The sequence below is a fragment of the Schistosoma mansoni genome, chromosome W, assembly GCF_000237925.1.
Source record: "Schistosoma mansoni strain Puerto Rico chromosome W, complete genome".
Lineage (NCBI taxonomy): Eukaryota > Metazoa > Platyhelminthes > Trematoda > Strigeidida > Schistosomatidae > Schistosoma > Schistosoma mansoni.
In genome coordinates, this window is record NC_031502.1 from 35,411,698 (window position 1) to 35,435,937 (window position 24,240).

The 24,240-nt window shown below is 31.0% G+C and overlaps 1 protein-coding gene across 1 annotated transcript; it reads left to right on the plus strand.

Moving 5' to 3' along the window:
- Nucleotides 1-4,586: 4,586 nt before the first annotated feature.
- Smp_136050 (putative leucine-rich repeat-containing protein) lies at nucleotides 4,587-24,029 on the plus strand (the record flags this gene model as incomplete). The annotated part of the gene is made up of 4 exons (XM_018789501.1): nucleotides 4,587-4,788; nucleotides 19,152-19,271; nucleotides 22,841-23,106; nucleotides 23,970-24,029. 4 exons carry the CDS (start codon nucleotides 4,587-4,589, stop codon nucleotides 24,027-24,029), a joined length of 648 nt encoding a protein of 215 aa, XP_018654938.1.
- Between the last annotated feature and the right edge of the window lie 211 nt (nucleotides 24,030-24,240).

The following is a 24,240-nucleotide window of genomic DNA, read 5'->3' on the forward strand; positions in this document are numbered from 1 at the left end:
ATTAAATTTACGTTACTTTTGAAGATTGATTCATTTCTAGTTATCTGGACAAAAATACCCTAGTCTATTTGTTTAAAAATCCTTTTCACCGGATACACTTAATGTTTCACTGACTTACGTGACTAATAGTACAATGGAAGATATACTATGCATATGTACGTAAAAATTGTAGTTAAAAATCTTGTCATTTGAGGTTCTGCTTTAAATTAAAAATGGTGACGAAAATATTTCTTTTACGTTAACGACTAGACAATTAAGTCTTTGTGTAAAAAAATTATTTAGAGACATTCAGTAAATAAACTTGTTAGAATGTCTCTGTCTCAATGTATTTTCTCTTTCTATTATTTTAAGCCTTAACTGATTTTCAAAAGATACAATAATAATCTCTAGAGTAAAATAATGATTTTTTTGCAAACCACCATATTTGTTTCTTTGTCACGTTTCAAATTAGTACAACATATATTGATAATAATATTAATGTATGGCGCAGCGACAGTTGTCTACGCAAGATACTTCGGATCCATTGGCCAGACACTATCAGCAACATTCTACTGTGGGAGAGAACAAACCAGATTCCAGCGGTGGAAGAAATCAGGAAGAAGTGCTAAAAGTGGATGGGACACACATCGAGGAAGTCACCCAACTGCGTCATAAGACAAGCCCTCACATGGAATCCTGAAGGTCAAAGGAGGAGAGGAAGACCGAAGAACACATTACGCCGAGAAATGGAGACAGACATGAGAATAATAAACAAAAGTTGGATAGAACTAGAAAGGAAGTCCCAGGACAGAGTGTGTTGGAGAATGCTGGTCGGTGGCCTATTCCGCATTCGGAGTAACAGGCGTAAGTAAGTAAGTAATGGCACAGCAAATTTGATCTACTGATATGACAGAATCATATTAGATGAAAATACCTTTAAGATTCAAAATCATTCTGATGAAAATTGAAGTTTCAGTTTAGTTTTCACGACAATCATTTCCAAAGTAATTTTCTGTGACTAGTATCATCATATATTATTTATATGGTTGCGTATATTCATCACTTCGATCGGATGAAAAGTAGCCTAACTTTAAATAACTAATTTCTAAATGAGTCTCTACAATAATACATAAATCTTCGGTGCCAAGTTGAGAGAATACAGTATCCTTTACAATTTAAAGAATATTCGAATAATCCGTCGACTGTGAACTATGGTGGTAATTGTTCAAATGACACTCAATCTACATCAGTTTGAGCTGCTAGATGGTATCCCTAGACTTCAAATATAAATGAGTTACACTTGAACGCTACCATAACTTTCTTAGCTAGTGACCAGTATATTAATGGTTTGAGATTTCGAACATTAGTATCTACAACATTATTTCTGACTCACTAGACCATGGAGTGAACGATTATAAAGTGACTTAAATGTTTTAGTTTAAAATCTGTATGCTACGCGAGTAAAATTAAATAATTTACAATGGATTTTAGTGCGAATGGAGTGAGATTGTTAAAATCCTTAAATAAAAATAATGGAAGGTATAGGAGAAATTACATTAAATGAAGTGATGTCAAAAACAATTATGAATGAAATCATGTAAAAATAAGAAATAATTAAAGAGACAGTTACATTTTAAAATGCGCAATCAATGAAATTAAATGATAATCGTTCAAGATCACAGTACAGACAATGATAAAGTTTCCTTCTCTTGTACTCAAAATTCATGAATAGCACACAAAAGCAGGTGAACTGGCAGATGTACATATATAGGCGACCAGAGGAAGGAGATGATTTTTAGCGGATGCGGAAGTTACATAAACATTGATTGTTATTTACATTATGTATTCTACTATTATAGTCTTCCCATCTCATCTTAGTGTTTATTCACTGTGCATAATGCTTCATGGAATTAATACTTAGGATTTCATATATATGCCAACATTAAAGGAAATGACTTCAAGTTCATTTTACTATCTTATTCACATTCACTTCTTACTCCATCTTACTCTGGTCCTCATGATCCATCTTGTTTTTACGTTTTCTTCTCAGTTTCCCTTACCTACCGTATTCCAAAGGTCACCGTGGTTGAATAAGTTAAGTAATAGCTTGGCTACTAAATTAACATGGACAGATGTAACCGACAATCATAACTAATAAGTAAATCCGGACTGTGCCTACAGCAGCATTTTGATCCAGACCCCAGCGATTAAAAAGAATAAGAAAATGTAAAAGTTTTGTTGTAACCCTAGCTAACAGAGCACGATGTAGAATCCTGGTGGGCGGTCTATGCTCTTCCACGAGGGGTATCAGGCATGAGTTAGTAAGCTAACAACGATAAAGTGAAAAATGTGTAGATATTTGTGACAACCTTTGAAGTTTTAACTTGAAGGCTACATTTTAAAAAATTAAATTAAGTATTCTGAATAGTTTATTCTACTAACTGATTATAATAGATTTCCTAGCAGGATCGATATTTCATTTTAGATGATAAAGTAGCCTGATTCTATGAAACGGATTTAGTCTTAACATTGTAGTGAACGAGAACACAAGTGGGAACATTCGAATGTATTTGAACATAAAATTACGGAACCTCTTATTAAAATCTGAGAACCATACAGTAAATACTTCATCTGTAAAATATCAGTCAATCGTCTCAGACTTCGATGTTTTTTCGTTTCCACATCATTCATTCTTTGTTCTCGTTCCCTTTTCTTCGATCTTCCTAACTTTGTGCCGTCATGTATTTCACTTTCAACTGATGATACATACTGCTTATATCTATTGACATCAGTAGCACACACCACAACATTAAAGAAGCAGAGTAATTGACACATGTTAAAAGTAGATATAAGAATGTGGAAGAAATAAATAAATGAATTGTTATACAAATCATTCTTTTTAAATCTGAAAATTAATTTAAATATATATTCTTTAAGTTGTAAAACAGTTTATTCATCGAAAGATTCCTTCTAAACAATTTTATTTTCAATACTGTATGATTGTACAGATTAAATCGTCGGCCAATGAATTATTTCTACTTTCATATAAATTATATCTGAGTTTGCTTTAGTTTAAAATTTCAGGAGAGGTGATGTTTGCTACTTATGTTGACAGATGTAAATAGTATGTAACAGCAACCATGAGTGGAATACTTATCAAAAAGAAGATTGAGAAGACTGAACTAAAGAGAACAGAAAGGAATTGAGAATTGGAGGAATCATGAGGGATGTAAAGAACAACTGATGGAAGATGAGCAAATGAATTATTTAATGTATGGTTTACACAATTTATGAAGACACTCTATAATTTTGTACTAAACAATAAATTGATTGACCTCACTAAGTCTCCGCTCACTATACACTGACGATAGACTAAATACTAGAACAAAACGTCTATTGAATAATCCTTGATTTCCAACAATTTTTAAGGTAATGTCAAATTGCGAAAAGATCACTTTAAAATTTCATTACTAGTTATCTTAAGTGATTTATTCATCTTACTTACTTACTTACGCCTGTTACTCCGAATGCGGAATAGGCCACCGACCAGCATTCTCCAACACACTCTGTCCTGGGACTTCCTTTCTAGTTCTATCCAACTTTTGTTTATTATTCTCATGTCTGTCTCCATTTCTCGGCGTAATGTGTTCTTCGGTCTTCCTCTCCTCCTTTGACCTTCAGGATTCCATGTGAGGGCTTGTCTTATGACGCAGTTGGGTGACTTCCTCGATGTGTGTCCCATCCACTTTTAGCACTTCTTCCTGGTTTCTTCCACCGCTGGAATCTGGTTTGTTCTCTCCCACAGTAGAATGTTGCTGATAGTGTCTGGCCAATGGATCCGAAGTATCTTGCGTAGACAACTGTTAATAAACACCTGTATCTTCTGTGTGATGGCTTTTGTAGTTTTCCACGTCTCTGCCCCATACAGTAGAACTGTCTTGACATTTGTATTGAGAATTCTGATCTTGGTGTTGGTTGACAATTGTTTTGAGTTCTAGATGTTCTTCAGTTGTAAATATGCTGCTCTTGCTTTGCCGATCCGCGTCTTCACATCTGCATCAGATCCACCGTGTGATTTGTTCATAACGTTAATCATTCAGTTAAACTGATAATTTTTAAGATTATTGTCAACATATCTTGCTACCTAGTCGTTTTTTTTCTAAATTTTGGTGATAATATGATTTTCATTGTTTGGTGAATTGTGTTTTTTGTAACAAACAAAATGTTATTTAAATAAGCATTAAATTTTTTTCTTAAAATTGATACTATAAACTTATTAAATTATTAGCTATCCTGATAAGATTTTTGGCTACTTCTATATTTGTATAAATTTCAACTTTTGATTTTTTTTAAAATCTGCCTTTTTTTAGAAATCTTAGCCAATCAGCAGCATTTCGTGTAATTTATATATAAAAGCTTAACTACTGTTTCCATCCAATCAGAACTTAGCTTTTTCGAACCTGTATGACCTCTAGTGTCTTGGTAACCAGTTAAACGAAACAGCGCAAATATCAAAGTTAATCAACTATTTATTTGCTGATATTAGTCTGTTTTAATTCTGAACTAAATAAATCACTTTTTTCAAAAGAAAAAAGCAAACATTAATGATGGCCAATGTATCATTAAGACTTTACATTGAAACTGACGATACTGACTATCCAGGATTGAAGAGATTAAAATTACAAGGAAAAGATTTAGAAAATGTACCAGCTGAATTATTCATGTTAAGAGAATTACAAGTATTAGATATGAGTCCAGAAAGACAACCATCATTAACATATAAATTGTTAGAACTTCCCTCAGATATTGGTGAGTAAAAATATAATAGGTCAAAATGTATCCTGTTTTAATGAAAATTTTTTCCAAGAAATTTTATTGTGTACTTTTTCATATTCATTTATGTGTATAAATTTGAATTGCTAAAGTATTCTTCATATTTAAACTGATAAATGATCAATTAGATGTGCTCGTTCTGAAAACTCTGTTATTTTTAGAAGTAAACTAATCACATTTCCATGCGGGATAACCGTGAATTTCAAGAATATACTATTTTAGTTATCTTTCTTCGTATCGACAGGTATTTGGAAATTACGATTTCAGCTTAGAAGATTCGAGCCCATTGCACGCAGCGTCTCAGTCATGGTTGTATCCAACGAGTCGCTTGGATTTTAACTCATTTTCAACACGGTTTTTAAGGTCCCGAGTATATTTAAATAAGCACTGGGTTGAGTTTCGAAGCTTTACATTGTCCACTTTTGATCATACAATATTAAATAAAAAGAAAACCACGATATCAAAGCACGTAGCTCATAAGCTTAATCGGTAAAAGTTAGTCAATATCAACGGTCAGGAAGCAAGTGATTTCTGAACTTGAAAAATTATGATAGTCTTTTGGTAATTAACCTGTCTTCTGGGCATATGATATATTTTGTCATAATGACTCACTTTTTGTCATTCTGTTAACTAACCTCAGTTATAGGACTCTTCAGCAGTGTCCACTCACCCCAACATTAGGGACTGAACTCTGGACCTTTGGTTTCGTATGAGAGCACACAACTCATAGACCACTGATCTGGAATCCAATAGTAAATATGTTTAACTTCAATCAATCCGTGATATTGCGCGATCATCTTCTAGTGATTTCTAGTTATTTAGTTAGTTATTTAACTAAGAACAGTCCGTTATGTAATCTATGAAAGTCTACAATCTTCTTTAAACTCCATATTATTTCTGACTGTGGACTTAACTAGTAGGAAGTGTAAAAACTCTCAGGAAGTATTGGCTGTCTATACAAAATATTCAGTTTTGGTATATTATGCTGTGAAAATAGTTTGCATCATAAATGACTATTTACCAATTAATGATTAATACATACAACAAATATCAGAAGCATGTTTATCGAATTTTTTGAATGTTTATTAGTTCTGATCAAATTATTAGTATAGAGTTGTGGAGATTGGTGAGTTTTAATTGAGATCATGAACCAGTGCTTTCAGGTTTTCAGTGGTGGTCTGACACTGATCGGTTGATAATCTCGATTAAAACTCTGATCAGATTACCCAACATAACAAAAAAACTAAAACACGGAACCTATTCGATCATAAATGTAACTTTCAAATCATTACAATAACTTCTAATTTGTGTTATTCTTCATTTTGGTCATAATTATGTTGTTCTCTTTAGCATAGCAGGATCTAAAACACTGACATCATAAATAATCCTTCTGACAGATTAATATATAACTTACAATAGAATTGAATTAACTGATAATTAAGTTGTGATGTGGTGTTCCAGTCATTTAAGATTGAAAAATCCTTATCTGATGAAGCTGGTGTGGCTTTCTTGGATTTTCATTCTGTGTTTTAAGGGCTGACAAACCCACTGCGTGTATATGATTTCAGGGGGAAACTGATATCTACTGGGCAAGCATAGTCTGCATGAATACCAGTAACACATAAGTTTTCATCCTTGCATCCCATAACATACATATAGATATATTCACTTGCCTGAAAGGTAAATGGTCACCGCTACATTCGAACGTATTTTTACCGACTGATTCTTACGCATTACGTGCTTACTACGATACATACATGACCATAAACACTCTCTCAGTGAGGGTTTGTGGTCACCTCTCTCTAATTTTTACTACCATATCTTTTTATTATATCTTTGACCTGAAGGATTAGGCAGCTGATTTTGTTAGACATGGAGCAGACATTTCTTAGCTTAGATTCGTTGTACAAACTCCCGCGCATACCTTCTGCATTTATATACCTACATAAACGACACAAGCCGAGAATCATGCAATTCATATACACAAGCATACACATCAAGCAGCCCGTCACGATTTTTAAAGCCTCAAAGAGTAAACTTCGAGTAGTCCAAGTACAGCATAGGAGTGGTGGATTAGTCGGACCTCTGCCAACTGCCTAAATTATCTAGCAAGTTTGCACTCACTACCCAGCAGCACCAGGTGGAGCCTTTGTTTCAGTTTTACTGCCATAATCAAATTGTACTTTGCAATATTTACGTTTTAGGAAAATATACCCTGTTTTTATAATGAGTTAAATAAAAAATTACTATTATACTAGAATGTTAACAGTTAAAAAAAACATTTCCACATAATGAAATTTGAAACGACGGTCACACAGGTAACTAAATCATCTTAAATTCTGTCGATACGTAAACTAATTCAGATAATTAAACTTGAAGCCATTATTTCGTACCGTGCCAAAGATTTTGATCTTTATCCATGTATTTGAGTTATATGTCTGAAAATATGAAATAAATATAGGGACAGATGACTGTAAATTTAAAAAAAGTCGTGAACCTCGATATCCAACTAATAAATAATCCGTAGTTCAGGAAAAAGTCCAAATCCATAGAACTCGATTGCAATTACAGTTTCAATAAAATTATCCATTGGCATTAACATGTTTATCATACAACGGCTTAGTATTACCTTAAAAAGCTTGATGATCGCATTGGGTAGCACGTGTTCAAATCTTAGAAAAAGATAATCAGTTGCCTTAATACTCAACATACCGCTTAATACTGAACCAAATTCTGACACTTAGTGACGATTGTCGCCAACCCTTTACTGTTGAAGGATTTCAAAGTGAATAAAAATGGATTTTAACAAAATAGTGACTTCCCTATCCTTAATATTTTTATTTCAAAACTACACAATTCAAACTAACTACTGTTAGTAGTATGAAGAATGGTTACATTAAAATAGCATGGAACTTTTTGTTGAATTGTTAAAACCATAAGTGACTGGATAGAAACACGTCTATTTATTGTGATTGTATGTTAAAAAAGGAAAGTCATTTCAATAGTTTGTTAAGAATTATGTATGCGTAAGGTTAAGAAAGTCTCGTTCTAAGAAATAATACTGACAAGAAATCTTTCGTAGACTAACATAGCTTGTTTACTTCTATTTGGATGCAGCTAATGTAAGTAAAAGATACTCTGTTCCAATTCAACACTTTTATACATTCACTTGCAAAATTTAACTTCTCTCCCAGTATTTGATACGTAGGCTGAACGAACAGACTAAGTCACGCTCAGTTTTTTAAACACTGTCCAGCACCGGTAAGATTGATTAGATATATTGAAAGCTCATTATTACTTCATTTAGTGAGTATTGAATAGACATTTATCATTCAACCCCATGTACAAAGTCCTGGAGAAGCTTTCAAGTTTTATTAGCAACCGTTTACCAAACAGAATAGGTGCAATCTCTACATTATACAGCCAAAATTAGCTTGCCACATTTCAGTTTGACGTCTTTTATCTACCACTAAGTTTAAAATAGTTAGCCCCTTTGATAAATTTGGATAATGCGATGAAAAAACCAAAGTTATCAGAATTATTTGATATATTTGTGGAATGCATTTCGAACTATCTGATCACACATAAGGTCGATATAAAGTCAGCCTTTATAGTTTTGTACAAAAGTTTTTAAGGGCGTATACTAATGTTTTTTGAAGCCTTGGCTATACGAAAACTAGAAACCTCGTTTATGCGTTCAAAAACAATTTGTTCTTACCTTTAATCTACCCTGTTAATACTGATTTACTATTCACATTGTGTACTGTATTATTATCTTTGCTCCCCCTTACATTTTAATTTGTCTAGTTGACCTTTTATATTTTATATACCTCTTACCAAGAATATATGTGGTCAGATTGGTAGAAACGTACTACGCCAATATGCAACTAAGTCGCAATAATGGTCGATCTCTTTCCAGTCATACTGAATAACATTAAATATTCTCCATCTATATAGTTCTACTAACTTTAGTATTATTAGTCTTTAATCTAATTTAAGAGTATGTACTAGCCTTATTTAGTATACCTTGAATATTTTGTTAAACTCTAGACAGTTGTTAAGTAATATAAACTATTTTTTGAATTCTCTATATTTTTGTCTTATTTCATGTAGTCTTGAGATGTTTCTCTGTTTGTTTGTCATGTGGCTTACATATGAACAGTTTTCCTGTCAGCTTTGAATTTGGTCTGCAACTTGATGGTGTCTGACGCAGTCTTTCACAAAATTTTGTATTTCGCTTTCTGATATAATTTTATTGATTGTAGTTTATCTAAAATGGATTTAACTTTGAAAGATGTTTGAAGTCAGTTGGAATTTTGTACATTTGGAATTAAACTGTACTAACTAAGGAGAACTCCCTACAAGTAATTTACATGATTAACAGTCTATCAATTATTCAATTAATGATAATCAACATAACAAATTAATGAATGAAATCATAATTGTAGTAACCCAATTATTTTCAATACATTTATAATATATTATTTCGATCTATTAATTGTGACTTATTGGGACTAACTGATTAACTTTTATGAGGTCATTTCAATCAACTAATAAGACTACACACATTGAATAAACGTAAGTGTTTATAGTTATACATCACAATGCATATCGAATCGATAAAGATAATCCGAATAGTTTGAAGTCTAGTCAGGTCAAAACATTCAAGAATTTGAACTACATAGTAGAATCATTCGAATAATTTGATTTATTGACAAAACCTAGCATTTTTTTGTTTGCTGTTCTCTTCATTGAAGCTGATAATGATATTGATGTTCTTGAAAGATTTCTCAAATCTGTTAATAGAATATTGTGCATAATGTCGAAGTCCAGACACATGAATTTAGAGATAGTGAAGCTGATAGCTTATTTAGTGCTATCATCATAAGACATCAGCTTCAGGATTTTAAGTAGAGATGGATGATAGTTAGTAGTGGAATCCAGGATACACGTTTCATCCTATTTGGAACTTATCACCTAGGTGTACCTCCGTCCCAGATTTGATGTTCACTCAGAGAATCGAACTCAGTACCTTTGATTTCAAACGTAATCGCCTTATCCATTTAAATACTGAGTTCAAATAACTACTGGCTTATGGAGTGCTTATGACCTGCTGAGAATATAGAGGCAATCCAGACAGTATCCACATATGTCAAAAGGGATTGATCAATTACAGCCGTAAACATCAATGGGAAGATCCAAACGATCAACATATATGAATTGAACTCAGTTTCATTAGTTTAGATATATATTAATGTTGTCACAGGACTTTTATACAGGTCATTATTAGCTCTCTCTCTCCTTCTTTCTCTCTCACTCCCTCTCTCTCTCTCTCTCTCTCTCTCTATATATATATATATATATATATATATATATGATAAATTTTTTTGCAAAGATAGCCTTATAGTTTACAGAATCTGGATTGATACATTGATAACACCGATTCATACTTCCAGTTTTATTCAGCCGAATTAATCTTACTGAATTGAATTTTATTATTGTACATCGTAAACATCCTACTGGGATGAACTAATAGTGGATAGGGGGGGGTGTATAAGATGTAACAAATTAGAGTAAGTTAGATTAATAATATAATGCTTACAATTTTTTTTTAGTTTAAAGCGTATATCTATATACAAAAAAAATTAAATATCTTTTCTGTGAAAATACTAAGGACAACTGTTATTTCATAATAGTAATAATAATAATAATAATACAATAAAACTCAACTATAATAAGTGGGAATTAGCCAACATTGAATAACTATTGATGAGAATCATACCTTGACAGTAATTTTATAATATTATTTTATGAAGTCTCTATATTCAGATCGATTGATCTTAGAAGAATAAATAAATCTATTGTAAAAGGCATGAGTATATCCACTCACAGATAAAAAGTTTACCAAGTAATTTGAACATGATTTTGAATTCGTTCTCTGATCATTAAACTATCGAGAAATTTCATTTTGTTAATAGAATCAAATAATAAGATTATCAGGGTACTACTTAAGAGTTGAAGGACTTATTGAAAACAGATTATTGATTTTTTTAAAAAAGTAGAAAGAAAGCCAAGATGGATTGGAGTTAAAAGTGTAAACCATAGGATGCCGACCCAATGATTTAAAGTTAGGCACAGTGAAACATTTGGGTCTTGCGTTCAATATGAGGAGTTTTATACTGAGATAAAAGAGTTGTCCAGTGCTTTCTGGTTTCTGACGCTTTTCAGTCTATGATCCGAACTATTAAATTTGAAATCTTTGAACTTAATTGCTTAGAAGTTAATCCGAAAATATTTTGTTAAAACTTTGTCAAAAGATTACCAAATGGGCTAAAACAGTTGTCCCGAAACCATGTATCTCGTCTCTCCTATAACCATTATTAACTTTTTTCATAAGATTTATGTTTTCTATCACTTAAGCTAATAACAATTTCAATAGTAAAACATTCAAAAAGAGATACTGTTAATAGTTAGACTGATTTTTAAAAATACAGATTTAGTTGAGAAGAGTGTAGAGATTGTTTATTATGAAAATTATCACTGACTGAAATTAATTTAAAAACAACCACTGAAAACGTAAAAGTACAAAATCATTAATTATGTATAGATTGGAATATATCAGTGTGCACAAACAACTGTTCATGTTTTATCTCCAGAATACTAGTTATTTGTTAGCTGTTTTATTTTAGTAAATATGAACTTGAAAATTTCTACATTTAAACTTTTGACGGAAGCTATCTTTGACTGCTGACCGAATTTAAGATATTATTTTTGTATTTTTCAGTCACTGTTTTAGTATGCTGGACGGTTACCTTGTTTTCAAGGTCGTTTCTTCCTTACATCAGTCCTCTTTTAGTTTCTACATACAAGTATTCCTTTGAAGGATCGTCTTTTGAAGTAATCACGGTCTGAAGAGAAAACTGACTTGTGGCATTTACGTATTCGAATCATAATTAGGAATTATTACTCCTTACTTCAATTCACATCAATAACCCAACTAGTGATTTAATCTAGAACCACTACTTTTCTCTAAAAGTCAGTGATCTATAGGTCAGCACTCAATACTTCACATTTAAAACTTTAATCTTTTCTCGATATTGTTCTATCATTTGTCTAGTACTATCAGTGACATGTTTCATTTCCGACATAGATTCCTCATAATAGAACTTCTAGAATCTTTCTGATGATTAATCTTCAATATACACAAGATTATTAAAAAGTATTGTGTTAAACAAATAGTAAACATTGTAGTTTTTAAACAGACTAATTAATTTACTTTACAGTAGGTTAATTCATAAAATGCTGAGCACTAATAATTCTACTCTTGAATCATTGTGTACATCTAAAAAAAACCATTTTATATAGATTTTTATCAGCTTGTCATTATTTTTAGAGTTACAATACTAATTGCTGCGCGTAAGTCATGGGTTCTACTCTAGTTTTCCTGATTAGTGTATGATATATTCCAAGTAAAGAGTGAACAAAGTATTACAATAAATTATATATTATAATAGTTTGTCCTTGAGGTTTAACTGGTTCTTATAATAATTTCTAACAAGAAGAAAAAAGTAATTATTGCATTTCATTGTCATATGCAACATCTTAACAGTTTGATATATGATTATTAGTTTAGATTTATCTTAGTTGTATCACAAGCATTACATTAACCTTAAGATGACGTAAAAATCCAACATACAAATATGCGTAACTTAATTGCAAAAATAAATTTTTATCAAAATACCTATTGTGTTTTAGATTATTACTAATATTGTAACAGATTTGTTTTGGAAATGTACACATCTTAGTACAACAATATAGTCATCATTCAAGTTATTGTGTTTTGTAGATAACAGCAAAAGTAGTTCAAAATGATAACAATAGACCTTAAACTAATGGATATTTTGTATTGTTTGTTCAAATCAGGACTTAGTAGCCAAGTGGATAACGTGATGGCACTTGAAGCGAATGGTACTGCATTCAGGTCATGAAGTGTATATCAAATCTGGGATGCAGGTACATCCAACTGATGAGTCCCAAATAAAACGGAATGCACGTCCTGGATTCCATTGTTAGCCATCATCCATCGTTGCTCATAAACCAATGATAATCACACTAATATTAAATAGTAGTAAAAATGAAGCATGAAACGATAAGTTAAACAGTTTGGAATGTCAAGTGGAAAAATCTCCAAAATCAGTTCTATGAATAAGATATTTACTGATGAATATGAGGATCTAAAGGGCACAAAAGGAAAACTGACTATTCAAGGTCTCTGGAAAGTGATTGAAATTATCTACTTTTTTTGGCTCAGTACATTTAAACTCTACTAAACTCAATACATCATTAGTATATCAAAGATTCAGAAAGGATCAAAGCAGTTATTTAGAATTTTTTTGTTTTTTGTTGGTGATCACTAAAATTTTATAATCTCAGCTAAAAGAATGTTCGTTTGAGTGCCGGGTTGTTCTTATTTTCTTAACAGTTTTGAATAAGTCTAGTTTAGTAATTGTTAAAAGATTTAAGTTATGTTACATGCTTTTCAGATTTAGAAACCATACCTCTGATCTGAAATTATTAGAATAATTATAATGTCATACTTGTCTATGGATGCTACCAGTATAATTATGCATCAGTATTAATAAGCAACTGATGTACATAATTTTTAAATACATTACGTAGCTATCATACAATAAGTTCATATGTTCTACTGTGGGTGTCAGGTGGTTTAAATTTTACGATAACTCAAAGATTTAATGTAGATATGCTTTGTCACTTAAAAGTAAATCTTGACAAAAGTGGTCGATAACATTCTGATAACCAAAAGCTTTGTATTAGTTGAAGCTATTCATATTCTGTTATCACAAAAAATTTCTCATTTTTCCTAATACAATTACTTTATTAATGGTTAGGACAGTTCACACCATGAATTTTACCATAGTTAACAGTGACTGACATTTCGTCAGGTCTATTTTTTCTGCATCATTAAAATCTGTTATCATTGTTAATTGAAATTTAAGAGAATTTTTTAAACTCCCGTAGAATCAAAAGATGGTAATGTTGATTTAAGCTATTTACTGATAACAAACAACTGACATATGTAGAATATATATCATTTTTCTAGAGATTTATGAATGGAACGATTTTTTCGAGCATTTTGTCGGATCAAATTTTTTTAATATTCTGAACAACTGTTGATTACTAAACATTTTTATTATAATTTCTATGTATTTTCCTTCAACTGTCCAATTTGATTTCTTTATAATAAGAACCTGATCGAATCCCGTTGATTAGTTGGTGACAGATGGAACAGGTACCAATCCATGTTGAGATCAATTACACTGAAGTTAGAATTTCAAGCTAATTACACGAAATACAACGTGATGTTAAGTCAATTAATTTAATAACCCCACTGAATACTCACTCAATAGGATTCAGTCAATACTCTAAGCAATACACATGGCATGATATCGATTAATATTTTTCATAAACATGTCAATGAAACGAGATTAAATTCATTTCAAATTACACTAAATTATTATTATAAGGCGTATTAAGAATATGACAAAATTTGAATTTATAAAGTGGTCATCATTCATTCCAAAATATAATAAACATAAAAAGATTTAATAGTTGAATTCATGAGTTAATTAAAGCTAGACCATCATGGAAAACCTGGAAGCACTGGACGTCCGCTCATCCACGATCCCGCCTTGCGAGAAGCAGTAACCAGTGGAGTTCAACCAAGTCTGTTGTGAGATAGTAACTCACTGAAGACAATGGTGGATGTGTCGCTCAATTTCATGGATTAGTTGAAGTTAGACATTAACACAGTTGGATGCCGGCTCAATGGTCTATAGGTCACGCGCGAGACTGATAGCTCCTGGGTTAGAATCTCGCGAGGCGGGATCGTGGATGCGCACCGCCGAGGATTCCCATAATAGGACGAAACGGCCGTCCAGTGCTTCGAGGTTTTCTATGACGGTTTAGCTTCAATTGACTCATGATCTCGACTATTAAAATCACTAATTCATTACTTTTATTTTTTGTGAACACTAAAAAAGTGGTTATTGGAAAAAGATTATCATCATAGTGAAATCCACTGACTGTAGCTACATGAAGTTCGAACTAGTGTTCTTACGTGGTAATATGATGGATGTTATTCACTTTACTACTTTAGTGACTTTCAATATGCCCTCATAATAAATAATCTTAATTTAAACACATTACAGGATTCGATATAATTAATGGGGGTTTGATTTGATAATACAGGGTTTATTTTTTACCAATCTAACATATTTCACAATCGAGGTAAAATTAATGTTAAATTAGCAACTGAAGTCTAGTAGCGGAACTGATGGATTATTATTTAAGTAATTTACTGGTCTGTGGCTTAGATCGAACAATGAATTCGTTTTAATATATCCTTATCTCTCATTTGAAGTTCGAAATAATAGTAATAGTGTAATATATGTTGCTTACGTCGACATAAGTGATATATAACACCAATCAGGAGTGGAATGCCTGGCACCAGAAGGTTGGGAAGATTGAGTGGAAGAGAGCGGGGACAGAGAGTAATTTTTATAATAATGAAGGAACTTTGAAGTTTGAGACAATTGATAAGGGATTTACAAATAAAGTATTGAACGTATGGTTTTCACGTTTGACGAAAGAACTCTGTAATTTTGTATTGAAATACAATTGGTTATCTCCACCTGTGTTTCCTTTTATTACATTTGTATTTGTAATGATTATGTCTATAAATAAACCTTTGAAATAATTCTTTCTTTTAGCAATAAATTAGTAGCTAGATATCAGCAGATCAATGTATAGAGAAAATTGAATTTTGAACAATGTTCTAGATCCAAAATAAATGATTTCTAGGTTATAAAAATGTGAAGCAAGTTTAATTCCTATTTGATTGACCAGTAACAGTAGCTGTTATATTCACATAAAACAACCTGAATATTTCTTTTATAAATATTTCAGTTCGACTACCTACAAAACGTTCTAATGAAAATCGACTAAATTAAATGATCTTATATGCTTATTAATCAAATACAGTGGACTAGAGAGTCTTTATAAGATCTTTTTAGGGATATTTTTAGTAAAGAACTTTTTACATTCAGAACAATCACTGACAGTGCAATTTCTATTTAACATATTTCTGGAATAATTGATGTATCAATACAGACCAATCGGTAAGCACTCAGGCATTTAATGTAATAAAGTAATGTCATAAACAAAAACGCTACTGTGAACAAGCTAAAAGGAACTAAGTCTAAAGAAATTGTTAAGATGATCACCGTTCTAATCACTTGAATGTCCATACATATGCACGATTTTTAAGTAATGTTTCGTCAATAGAGGTTCCTGAAAAGTTGTTTTCAACGTTGTTTACAAAACCCTGTCCATCAAACGATAGTTTTTGTCAATAGTCAATAATTCTTCCGAATTTTTCGGTATTAAATGTCAGGCTTATCATGTCTTAGTTTTTTGTTCTATCTCTCGTATATTGGTTTGTTGAATGATTAGAATATCTGTTTGTATTTTTGCCTATTTTTAAATAAAGAACTATTCAGTCAATTTCTTTATATTCTCAAACAAGGGTTTTGTGGAGATTTTAGTAATTTTATATAGTTGAAATCATGAGTCAATTAAAGCTAGACTATCATGGAAAACCTGAAAGCACTGGACGGCCGTTTCGTCCTATTATGGGACTCCTCAGCAGTGCGCATCCACGATCCCGCCTCGAGAGATTCGAACCCAGGACCGATTAATCCTTTTATTCGAAAAATCTTGGTTTATCTACTATGGTTGTTTTATGGAAATTCGAAGTTAGAGAGTTATATGATATCGTGAATGGAATGAAACTAAAGACATTACAATACAGCTACTTAAAAGCAGCATGCTCGCTACGAAACGTAAATATTCTGGTCTCACTTACTAGTAGGGTAGGATATTCCCACTGCTGAGAGATCTCAAATGGTTCATCGGTTGACATTAGTCTGTGAAGTAGAATAACTACAACAAAATAATGACAAATAAAACCAATTATACTTCTTGAGTCTTGATAATATGAGTTAAAACATTTTCATATTTGTCGAATATTTCCTGACTAACAAAAACACAATTTTAATCATGTTAATACATGATTTATTATCATTTTTAAGGTTTCTTTTAATAATGAAAAAACCTCAGCTTCCTGTAATAAATCATAAATCTGACTCATTGTCTAATCCTATTTTAAGACTATGAAATTCTTTTCACATGATTTGATATTAGTTATTAGGATAATAAAATGACTGACATCACAATTAACTACTAAAACAATGATTTAAAAATAGCTGAATCTATTAAACAGATAATAACATTCTGATCCTATTCATGTGCGTCATAATTTAATAATTAATGTTTAATCTTTTTCTTGCTTAGAACTATGGTGATAGTTTACATGTATGACTAAGTGATGCAAATGTACATGTTTAAATATTTGGTAAAACATTAATTTATTATAAGCAGAGATGGATGGCGGCTAATAATGGGATCCAAGACGCCCGTTTCATCCTATTTTGGGGCTCGTCAGTATGATGTACCTTTATGCCAGATTTGATATAAACTCCAGGACTCGAACCCAGTACCGTTCACTTCAAATGCCATCACGTTATCCACTTAGCTACTGAGTCCAGATAGCCACTAGCTTGTACAATGGGGTGAAGTTTCATTCTTTTTTGTATTGTTTGTTTGAATCTTCACATTGATTTTTAGGACTGTAATTGATCAGTATCTTGAAGCGAACGGTATTGGGTTCGAGTTTTGAAGTGAATATCAAATCTGGGATGCAGGTACATCCAGATGACAGGTCCCAAATATGACGAAACGTGCGTCTTGGATTCCACTGCTAGCAACTATCTATCTCTGCTTAGAATGCTTGTGATTTAAGACAATATCGATACAATTCAAACTGGATGCCCATATGCCAGTAAGAGACTGATCAATTGCAGTCCTAAACATCAATGGGAAGATTCAAACAACCAACAGAAAAATTGATTAAAATATTAGGTGATTTAGTGAGATAAGATAGTTATCAAATAATAAGATTACTGGACAGACAAAGAAGTTATGGATCGCTATAACGTACCATTACGGAACTCCTCAGCAGTTGTTTAACTACATTCTATTCGTGATATAAGCATTATTCAAAATTAAGAATCTTCATAAAGTTTTTATACCAATAACCTAATTTCGTTTTATTAATTTAAAAGTTAAATACATTTGATTATTATACGATTTACAGATTAACTTAACGTCTAATCGGACAAATTATGGGTGGTAGGATATAAAGGAAATCAAGATAAATGACTACATCTTATTCATAAGACTTATAACTGTAGTCAGTTTTGAATTAGAACAAATAGTGATTAGATCTGTTTACTATTAAGCAGATGAACATATCGAACATGTAAAAGTTTCTGTGTATCATCGAACTCCTTCAAACACTAACTTGAAACTAATTCACACAGTAAATAGTTGGCGGTTTATAGTTAGGTGACTTATTAATCTATACTTAGAATAATTTAGATGTTTTCAGAATATATCTAATACAATAAGTGTTAGAATCAGGTTTGTCGACAACGTGTCAGTTGTTCAGACACGGTCTAGATGACATATTAATAATTAAAACAGTAAGTTATCTGAACTAGTAAAATTTTTGAAATTTATATAAATACAACAATTTAGACGAATAACATTTATGCCAAGAACAGGAATGTTCTAATAATATCCTATTTTAATGATCTATGGGAATTTACAATCTAAAACTATATAACAGCACAAGTGATTGATAAGATTACTGGCACGAACTAATATCATAGGTTCTGACTGGATATGGTGATATATATATATATATATATATATATATATATATATATATATAGCATCTAAGTATTAGATTTAAAACATTTAGTCAGGATAGAATGTTTTTGTCAGACAATGAATGAATAAATAAAAGTAAAAATGAAGGTCACTGGTAACCAATCATTTTTCACTTCTGTTTTTTTTATATCGCTTAGTATCTCACTTTCAATTAACTTGTAAAAATCAAATATCATACCATCCTTTATAATTTATCTGGTAAATATAATCATTGTATAAGATGTCAATATGTATTCGAATTTTTTTTTTGAAAAATTTTATATCTGAAGGTAACAGATTCAACCTTGATATTGATATTTATAAACCATAGTGACTTAATTATTCTAATTAATCATAAGAATTAGATTTTGTTTTCTAACTCATTTGAAGTGTTATGTATATATATTTTTTTATTTTCGAAATTTCAGGTTATTTAATTAATCTTAGAATATTAATATTGGATACAAATGAACTGCATAGTCTACCATCTGAAATTGGTTCATTGACACAATTAGAAAAATTATCTGCATCAAATAATCAATTGAAAAGTTTACCAACATCAATAGAGAGATTAAAGCAAATGAAAAGTCTACATTTAGCAAATAATTTAGTAATAACAAGGTTTTTTGAAAAAAGTATAACAGTTTATGATGAGTAGTTCTGTTTATTTAACTATTTATATTGATGCAATTTACTACTACTACTTCTAGCATTAAAATAAAGTAACAAATATATCAGATAGATGGATTGCATTTGTAAAATGCTTTGAATCTAGGTCATTCACTATTTGCCCTCGAAACTTCCACATGTACTTTGCTAATAACAGGTGATGATAATTGCAATTAGGACCATTATTTTATTTGACTTGGTGGATAATAATATAAAAACACCATAGTCTTTGAACAAATTAGTGTTTTTCTGGACTAAGTTACTCATTTTCTAATGCTCTGGGGTTTGAAATTGAATGTACTGAGTTCTGGTTTTATTGTGATCACAAACACTGGAATATATGCTCATCCCACTCATGAATCCTAAATAAGATGAAAAATCACTTCCACAATCAACGTATTCTAAAAATTCAAAACTAAAATATCATGAAAAGATCACGTAAAGCCAAAATTTCATACATTTCCACTTTCAGACTGAAGAAATGTTTCAGGATCCATTCAACAAAAAATTAACTTTCGATTACTAATGTCTACTTTTAAGATAAATTTACGAATTTCTAACGAAATCGGTAGATTGTGAAATCAATTTTCTCTGAGAGGAAACAATCATTACTGTCATCTTTATAGGATGTGGATTCATGACCCTAAAGATGATGTACTCATTGTGAGTAATTTAGGACTTGTATTTGATGCCATATAAGATTGTAGAAGTTTACTACTTTAAAGTCCTACCTAAAAATGAAATAATTGTTTACTGCTCTCTGATTTTAATTGATTTTTCAGCATAAGTGACATAATGAAAACTATCACTTAACCAGATAACCTAGAACAGTTTATAATCACACTAGTTAACATATGATAAAATTTAATTTAGTATTTTCATAAAAGTCAAGTTGTACATATGAATTTTATGATGTAGACAAAACAAAAAAGTTTCAGGTGATCAGTTAATGACTCATGTATCAATCATAGTCTACTTATTAGATGAACACCCTAGACTACTTATTTTAAATAATAGTTTTATTTTTGCGTCACAAAATAATTGATCAATTTAAACACACTAATCATTGATAAATGATTCATGTATTTATATTAAATGACCTGGAAAATATCAATTATCATATTAGAACAATGAATTGAACATTCATTTATATCATCAATTCTCTGGTTTCAAATAATGGTTATGGTTTATTGAAATGTGATTAAAACAGTCACTAGGCTAATTAAATTTACTAGGTTATTTCTATAAACATATATAAACATTTGTCATGTGTGAAATTATCACTGATCCAATCAAAAAATATTGATCGTGGTTAACAAAGTGGTAAGTGATTAAAAGGAACCACTTAATAAGGCTTAATAAATAAGGGATCACTTTACAAGTATTCATTCCTAGTATGGAACTTTTCATTACAGCTCCTTGATCTTCAGTGGTGCTCGAATTAATTTCAGTCGATAATAAATACCAGGTACATTTTATATTTGCTATTGTCGGTAAAGACATACTGCTTGTACATGGTCAATTTTATCGCTAAACACGTAGTTAAATAAGACAGAACATGGATTTTAAAAAAAATATACATACTTCTAATCTTCAGGGAAAATTGAATATAGCGTCACCTGCGAAGTTGTTTCTGTCTACAATTAGTCAACGGATAATTGTGTTAATGCTTATAAAAGAAAAGTTAACCCTTAAATTTCTCATAATTCCCGTTGATAAGCTATGAAATATTTTAATCCTATCTTGGGTAGTTTAACGTTGATACATAGAACTTTGATCATTCATAAAGTCATATTTAGTTTCACAAACAGCATGAACTTCTTTGAACTTGTAGATAGTATGAGTAAATAAACCACAAAAAATTCATACTTTCTTATCGTTTACCTCAGATAATCAAGCAATGGGTCATGCGTATAAAGCTCCTTAGCGTTCAAACTATCGTGATATTTCTACAAAAAAATTTCTATTCCATGTTCTTTTTAAAAATTGAATTGTGTGCTAAAAGCATTTTCGAAAAACTAATATTCTATCGAAAGATCTATTATATGTCTGTATATCATTCTAAATAGAATATTTGATCGTGTGCGTTATAACTAGACTGAAAAAAATCGGTAAACAATCAGTTACCGACTCTTCATACTAATTAATAATTGCATCTATCCATACTTTGAAACTAATAATATGAATTGGTTTTTATTATCCAATTAAAACGCGGTGACACATCATTCAAATGATCAATACTTTAATATGTTAAAACCGTTTTTATAGCCTAGTGTTCCAAATCGATCAACTATATACCAGATCAGCACTACTGACCATGAGCTGATGCAGATAAGTTCCTGTTGGTTGGTTATTCGTAAGCTTCTCTCTATTCCTAAAAGTCAGCAATCAGCTTCTACAACATATATTGCAAACAGATGTGGTTTGTATACAGATATACCGGACCTCATCACATCATAAAATGAAAAAGAATAATTATACATAAAAAAGTCAAGTGGCTATGAATAGGGAAGACTATAAGTAATAGACCGGTAACAAATCAGGAATAGTACGTCGTATGATAGTAGTTCATAAGTTAACAGAAAGCTTTTGATAAACAGAACACATAGAAATGATAATCTAGTTACTCAGTAATTATACATAATTATACAATACGAATATAAATAATAACACATAAATTAGTTATAGGAGTTACCATTCTTTCAATCTTCATTCTGCTATCAACTTGTTTTTATCGTATATGTCATTTAAAAAAAAATACTGATTGATTGGTGCAGTAACGAATTTTAATGCGTTCAAATAATAATTGTCAATAAAACTGAACTTGATAATCTTTACATTTGAATGATGACTGTCAATATAAATCACAAATAAATAATATTACAACAAGTGAGAAGCATTTACTATTCACATATTGTACTGTAAAGGGACTATTATTTTTGTGACAAGAAATATAATGCAACATAGACTGGATGGGAGTTATCCTTCAAAATCGCACATAGAATCTATCTTCGTTGGCAGTGTTCGAGGTGTAGTTGACGACAACGTGATCATAATCTTTATCCTGAGGATAGTATTCTTTGCACAAGTGTTTTTAAGAGTTAGTTCTTGTCTGTTTAACTAATTACTTAAGCTCATCTTCTTTGGATTTCCAGTATTTTAAAAAGTGCTGAACACACATTCAGAGAGCACTTCTGCTAGGGTAGAGAAATACTTAATTAGAAATACCAATGGTCATTTAGCAACCTTTTTCACGGTATAGCCCGAAATTTAGACTATTTTATTATTGTATGCCATGAAAAAAGCTTTAAACTATGTATTTTGTTAGATTAACTTTCCCCCACCTCTTGTTTTTATTTTTATCTAACTTTCAAAAAAAACAACTAATAACCACAGTTTGCTGAGTTTCCTAAACCAATATTGAAATTAACAAAGTTGGAGTTCTTAGATTTAAGCAGTAATCATTTGGAAATGTTACCATCATCTATAACTGATTTAATCAATTTAGAAAGTTTATTATTATTCGACAATCGTTTGATCAGTTTACCAGAGGATATTGGTGAATTACGAAATATAAGATGTTTATGGTTGGGTGATAATAAACTGGAAAGTTTGCCACAATCAATTGTTGAACTACGTGGATTGATATGGTCACCATTATTATCACCAAGTACAACAGTTGGTGGAAACCCTTTAAGAGACCCACCGATTAAAGTAAGTGTTTCTGGTGAATTTTTATTAAGTATTTTTGTATAATGGGTGAGATAAATACTTTCCTGATGTTCACATAACAGTACAATATTTCCTTTAAAGGAATATGAACTAAATATTGGATGATGTAGCGAAACCCATAGAACCCAGAATTCGTAGGACAATGTAATATATTTATACTTTCTGTGGTTACGGAAGATTTAGTAAACTACATCCATATCTCTTCCTAATTACTTGGATATCTACCTTCTGATTATTTACACACTTCACCACATAGTGTTGTGTAATTTTTGATGACAATGATCGTCTTCTTTAATAAGCTCTTCCTTCAAATCTCAACCTGCTTTGAATACCGTTATCATAACACTTACCACTATTTCTTTTATTTAATATTAGATGTATAGTCTACATAACCGTTATCACTGATGGATGACATTATTAAAAAAGGGACTATTGCTCCTCTGAACACTTTCATTAGACCTTGAAACTAATCAGACTTATATAGGTACATTCAAACATTTATTCTAGTAAAAGAACAATATTTAACTTCTGAAATGAAGAAGAGTACGTTGTGAAAATTTACCGTTTCATCTGTAATGAAGATAATTTTTTGGGAAACTCAGAAAATTCAACTTTATTTTTAGTATTTTCAACAAATAAAATCTAAGGTTGTCGATAATGAGATAACTGGGAGTCATGTTAGATGAATTTACGCTCGTATATATTGTACATGTAACGTGCTTTTTTAGGAAATAATTATTTTCACTCGAATGTATAATATCGTAAAGCAGTACTGACCAGATTTATTTAAAATAGTATGCCTTTAAACAGTGATGTAACAACAAAATTCTATCATTATATTTCAGGTATGCAGTGCAGGACTAGAAGAACTGGATAGATATTTCGGTGTGGAAATAATTAAATGAATCTACATAGGCAAACAAATGCAATTCTGTAACAATTATACACAAGTGACTAGTACTTATCTGGACAAAATTTATTCCTCAGTTGAACATAGTAAACAATTTATTGATATTTTTACTGATATATATATATATATATGCTACTCATACATACACATAATAAATAATCGAAATTACGCTTACTAACAAGAGCACGAGTACGCACTGAATAGTA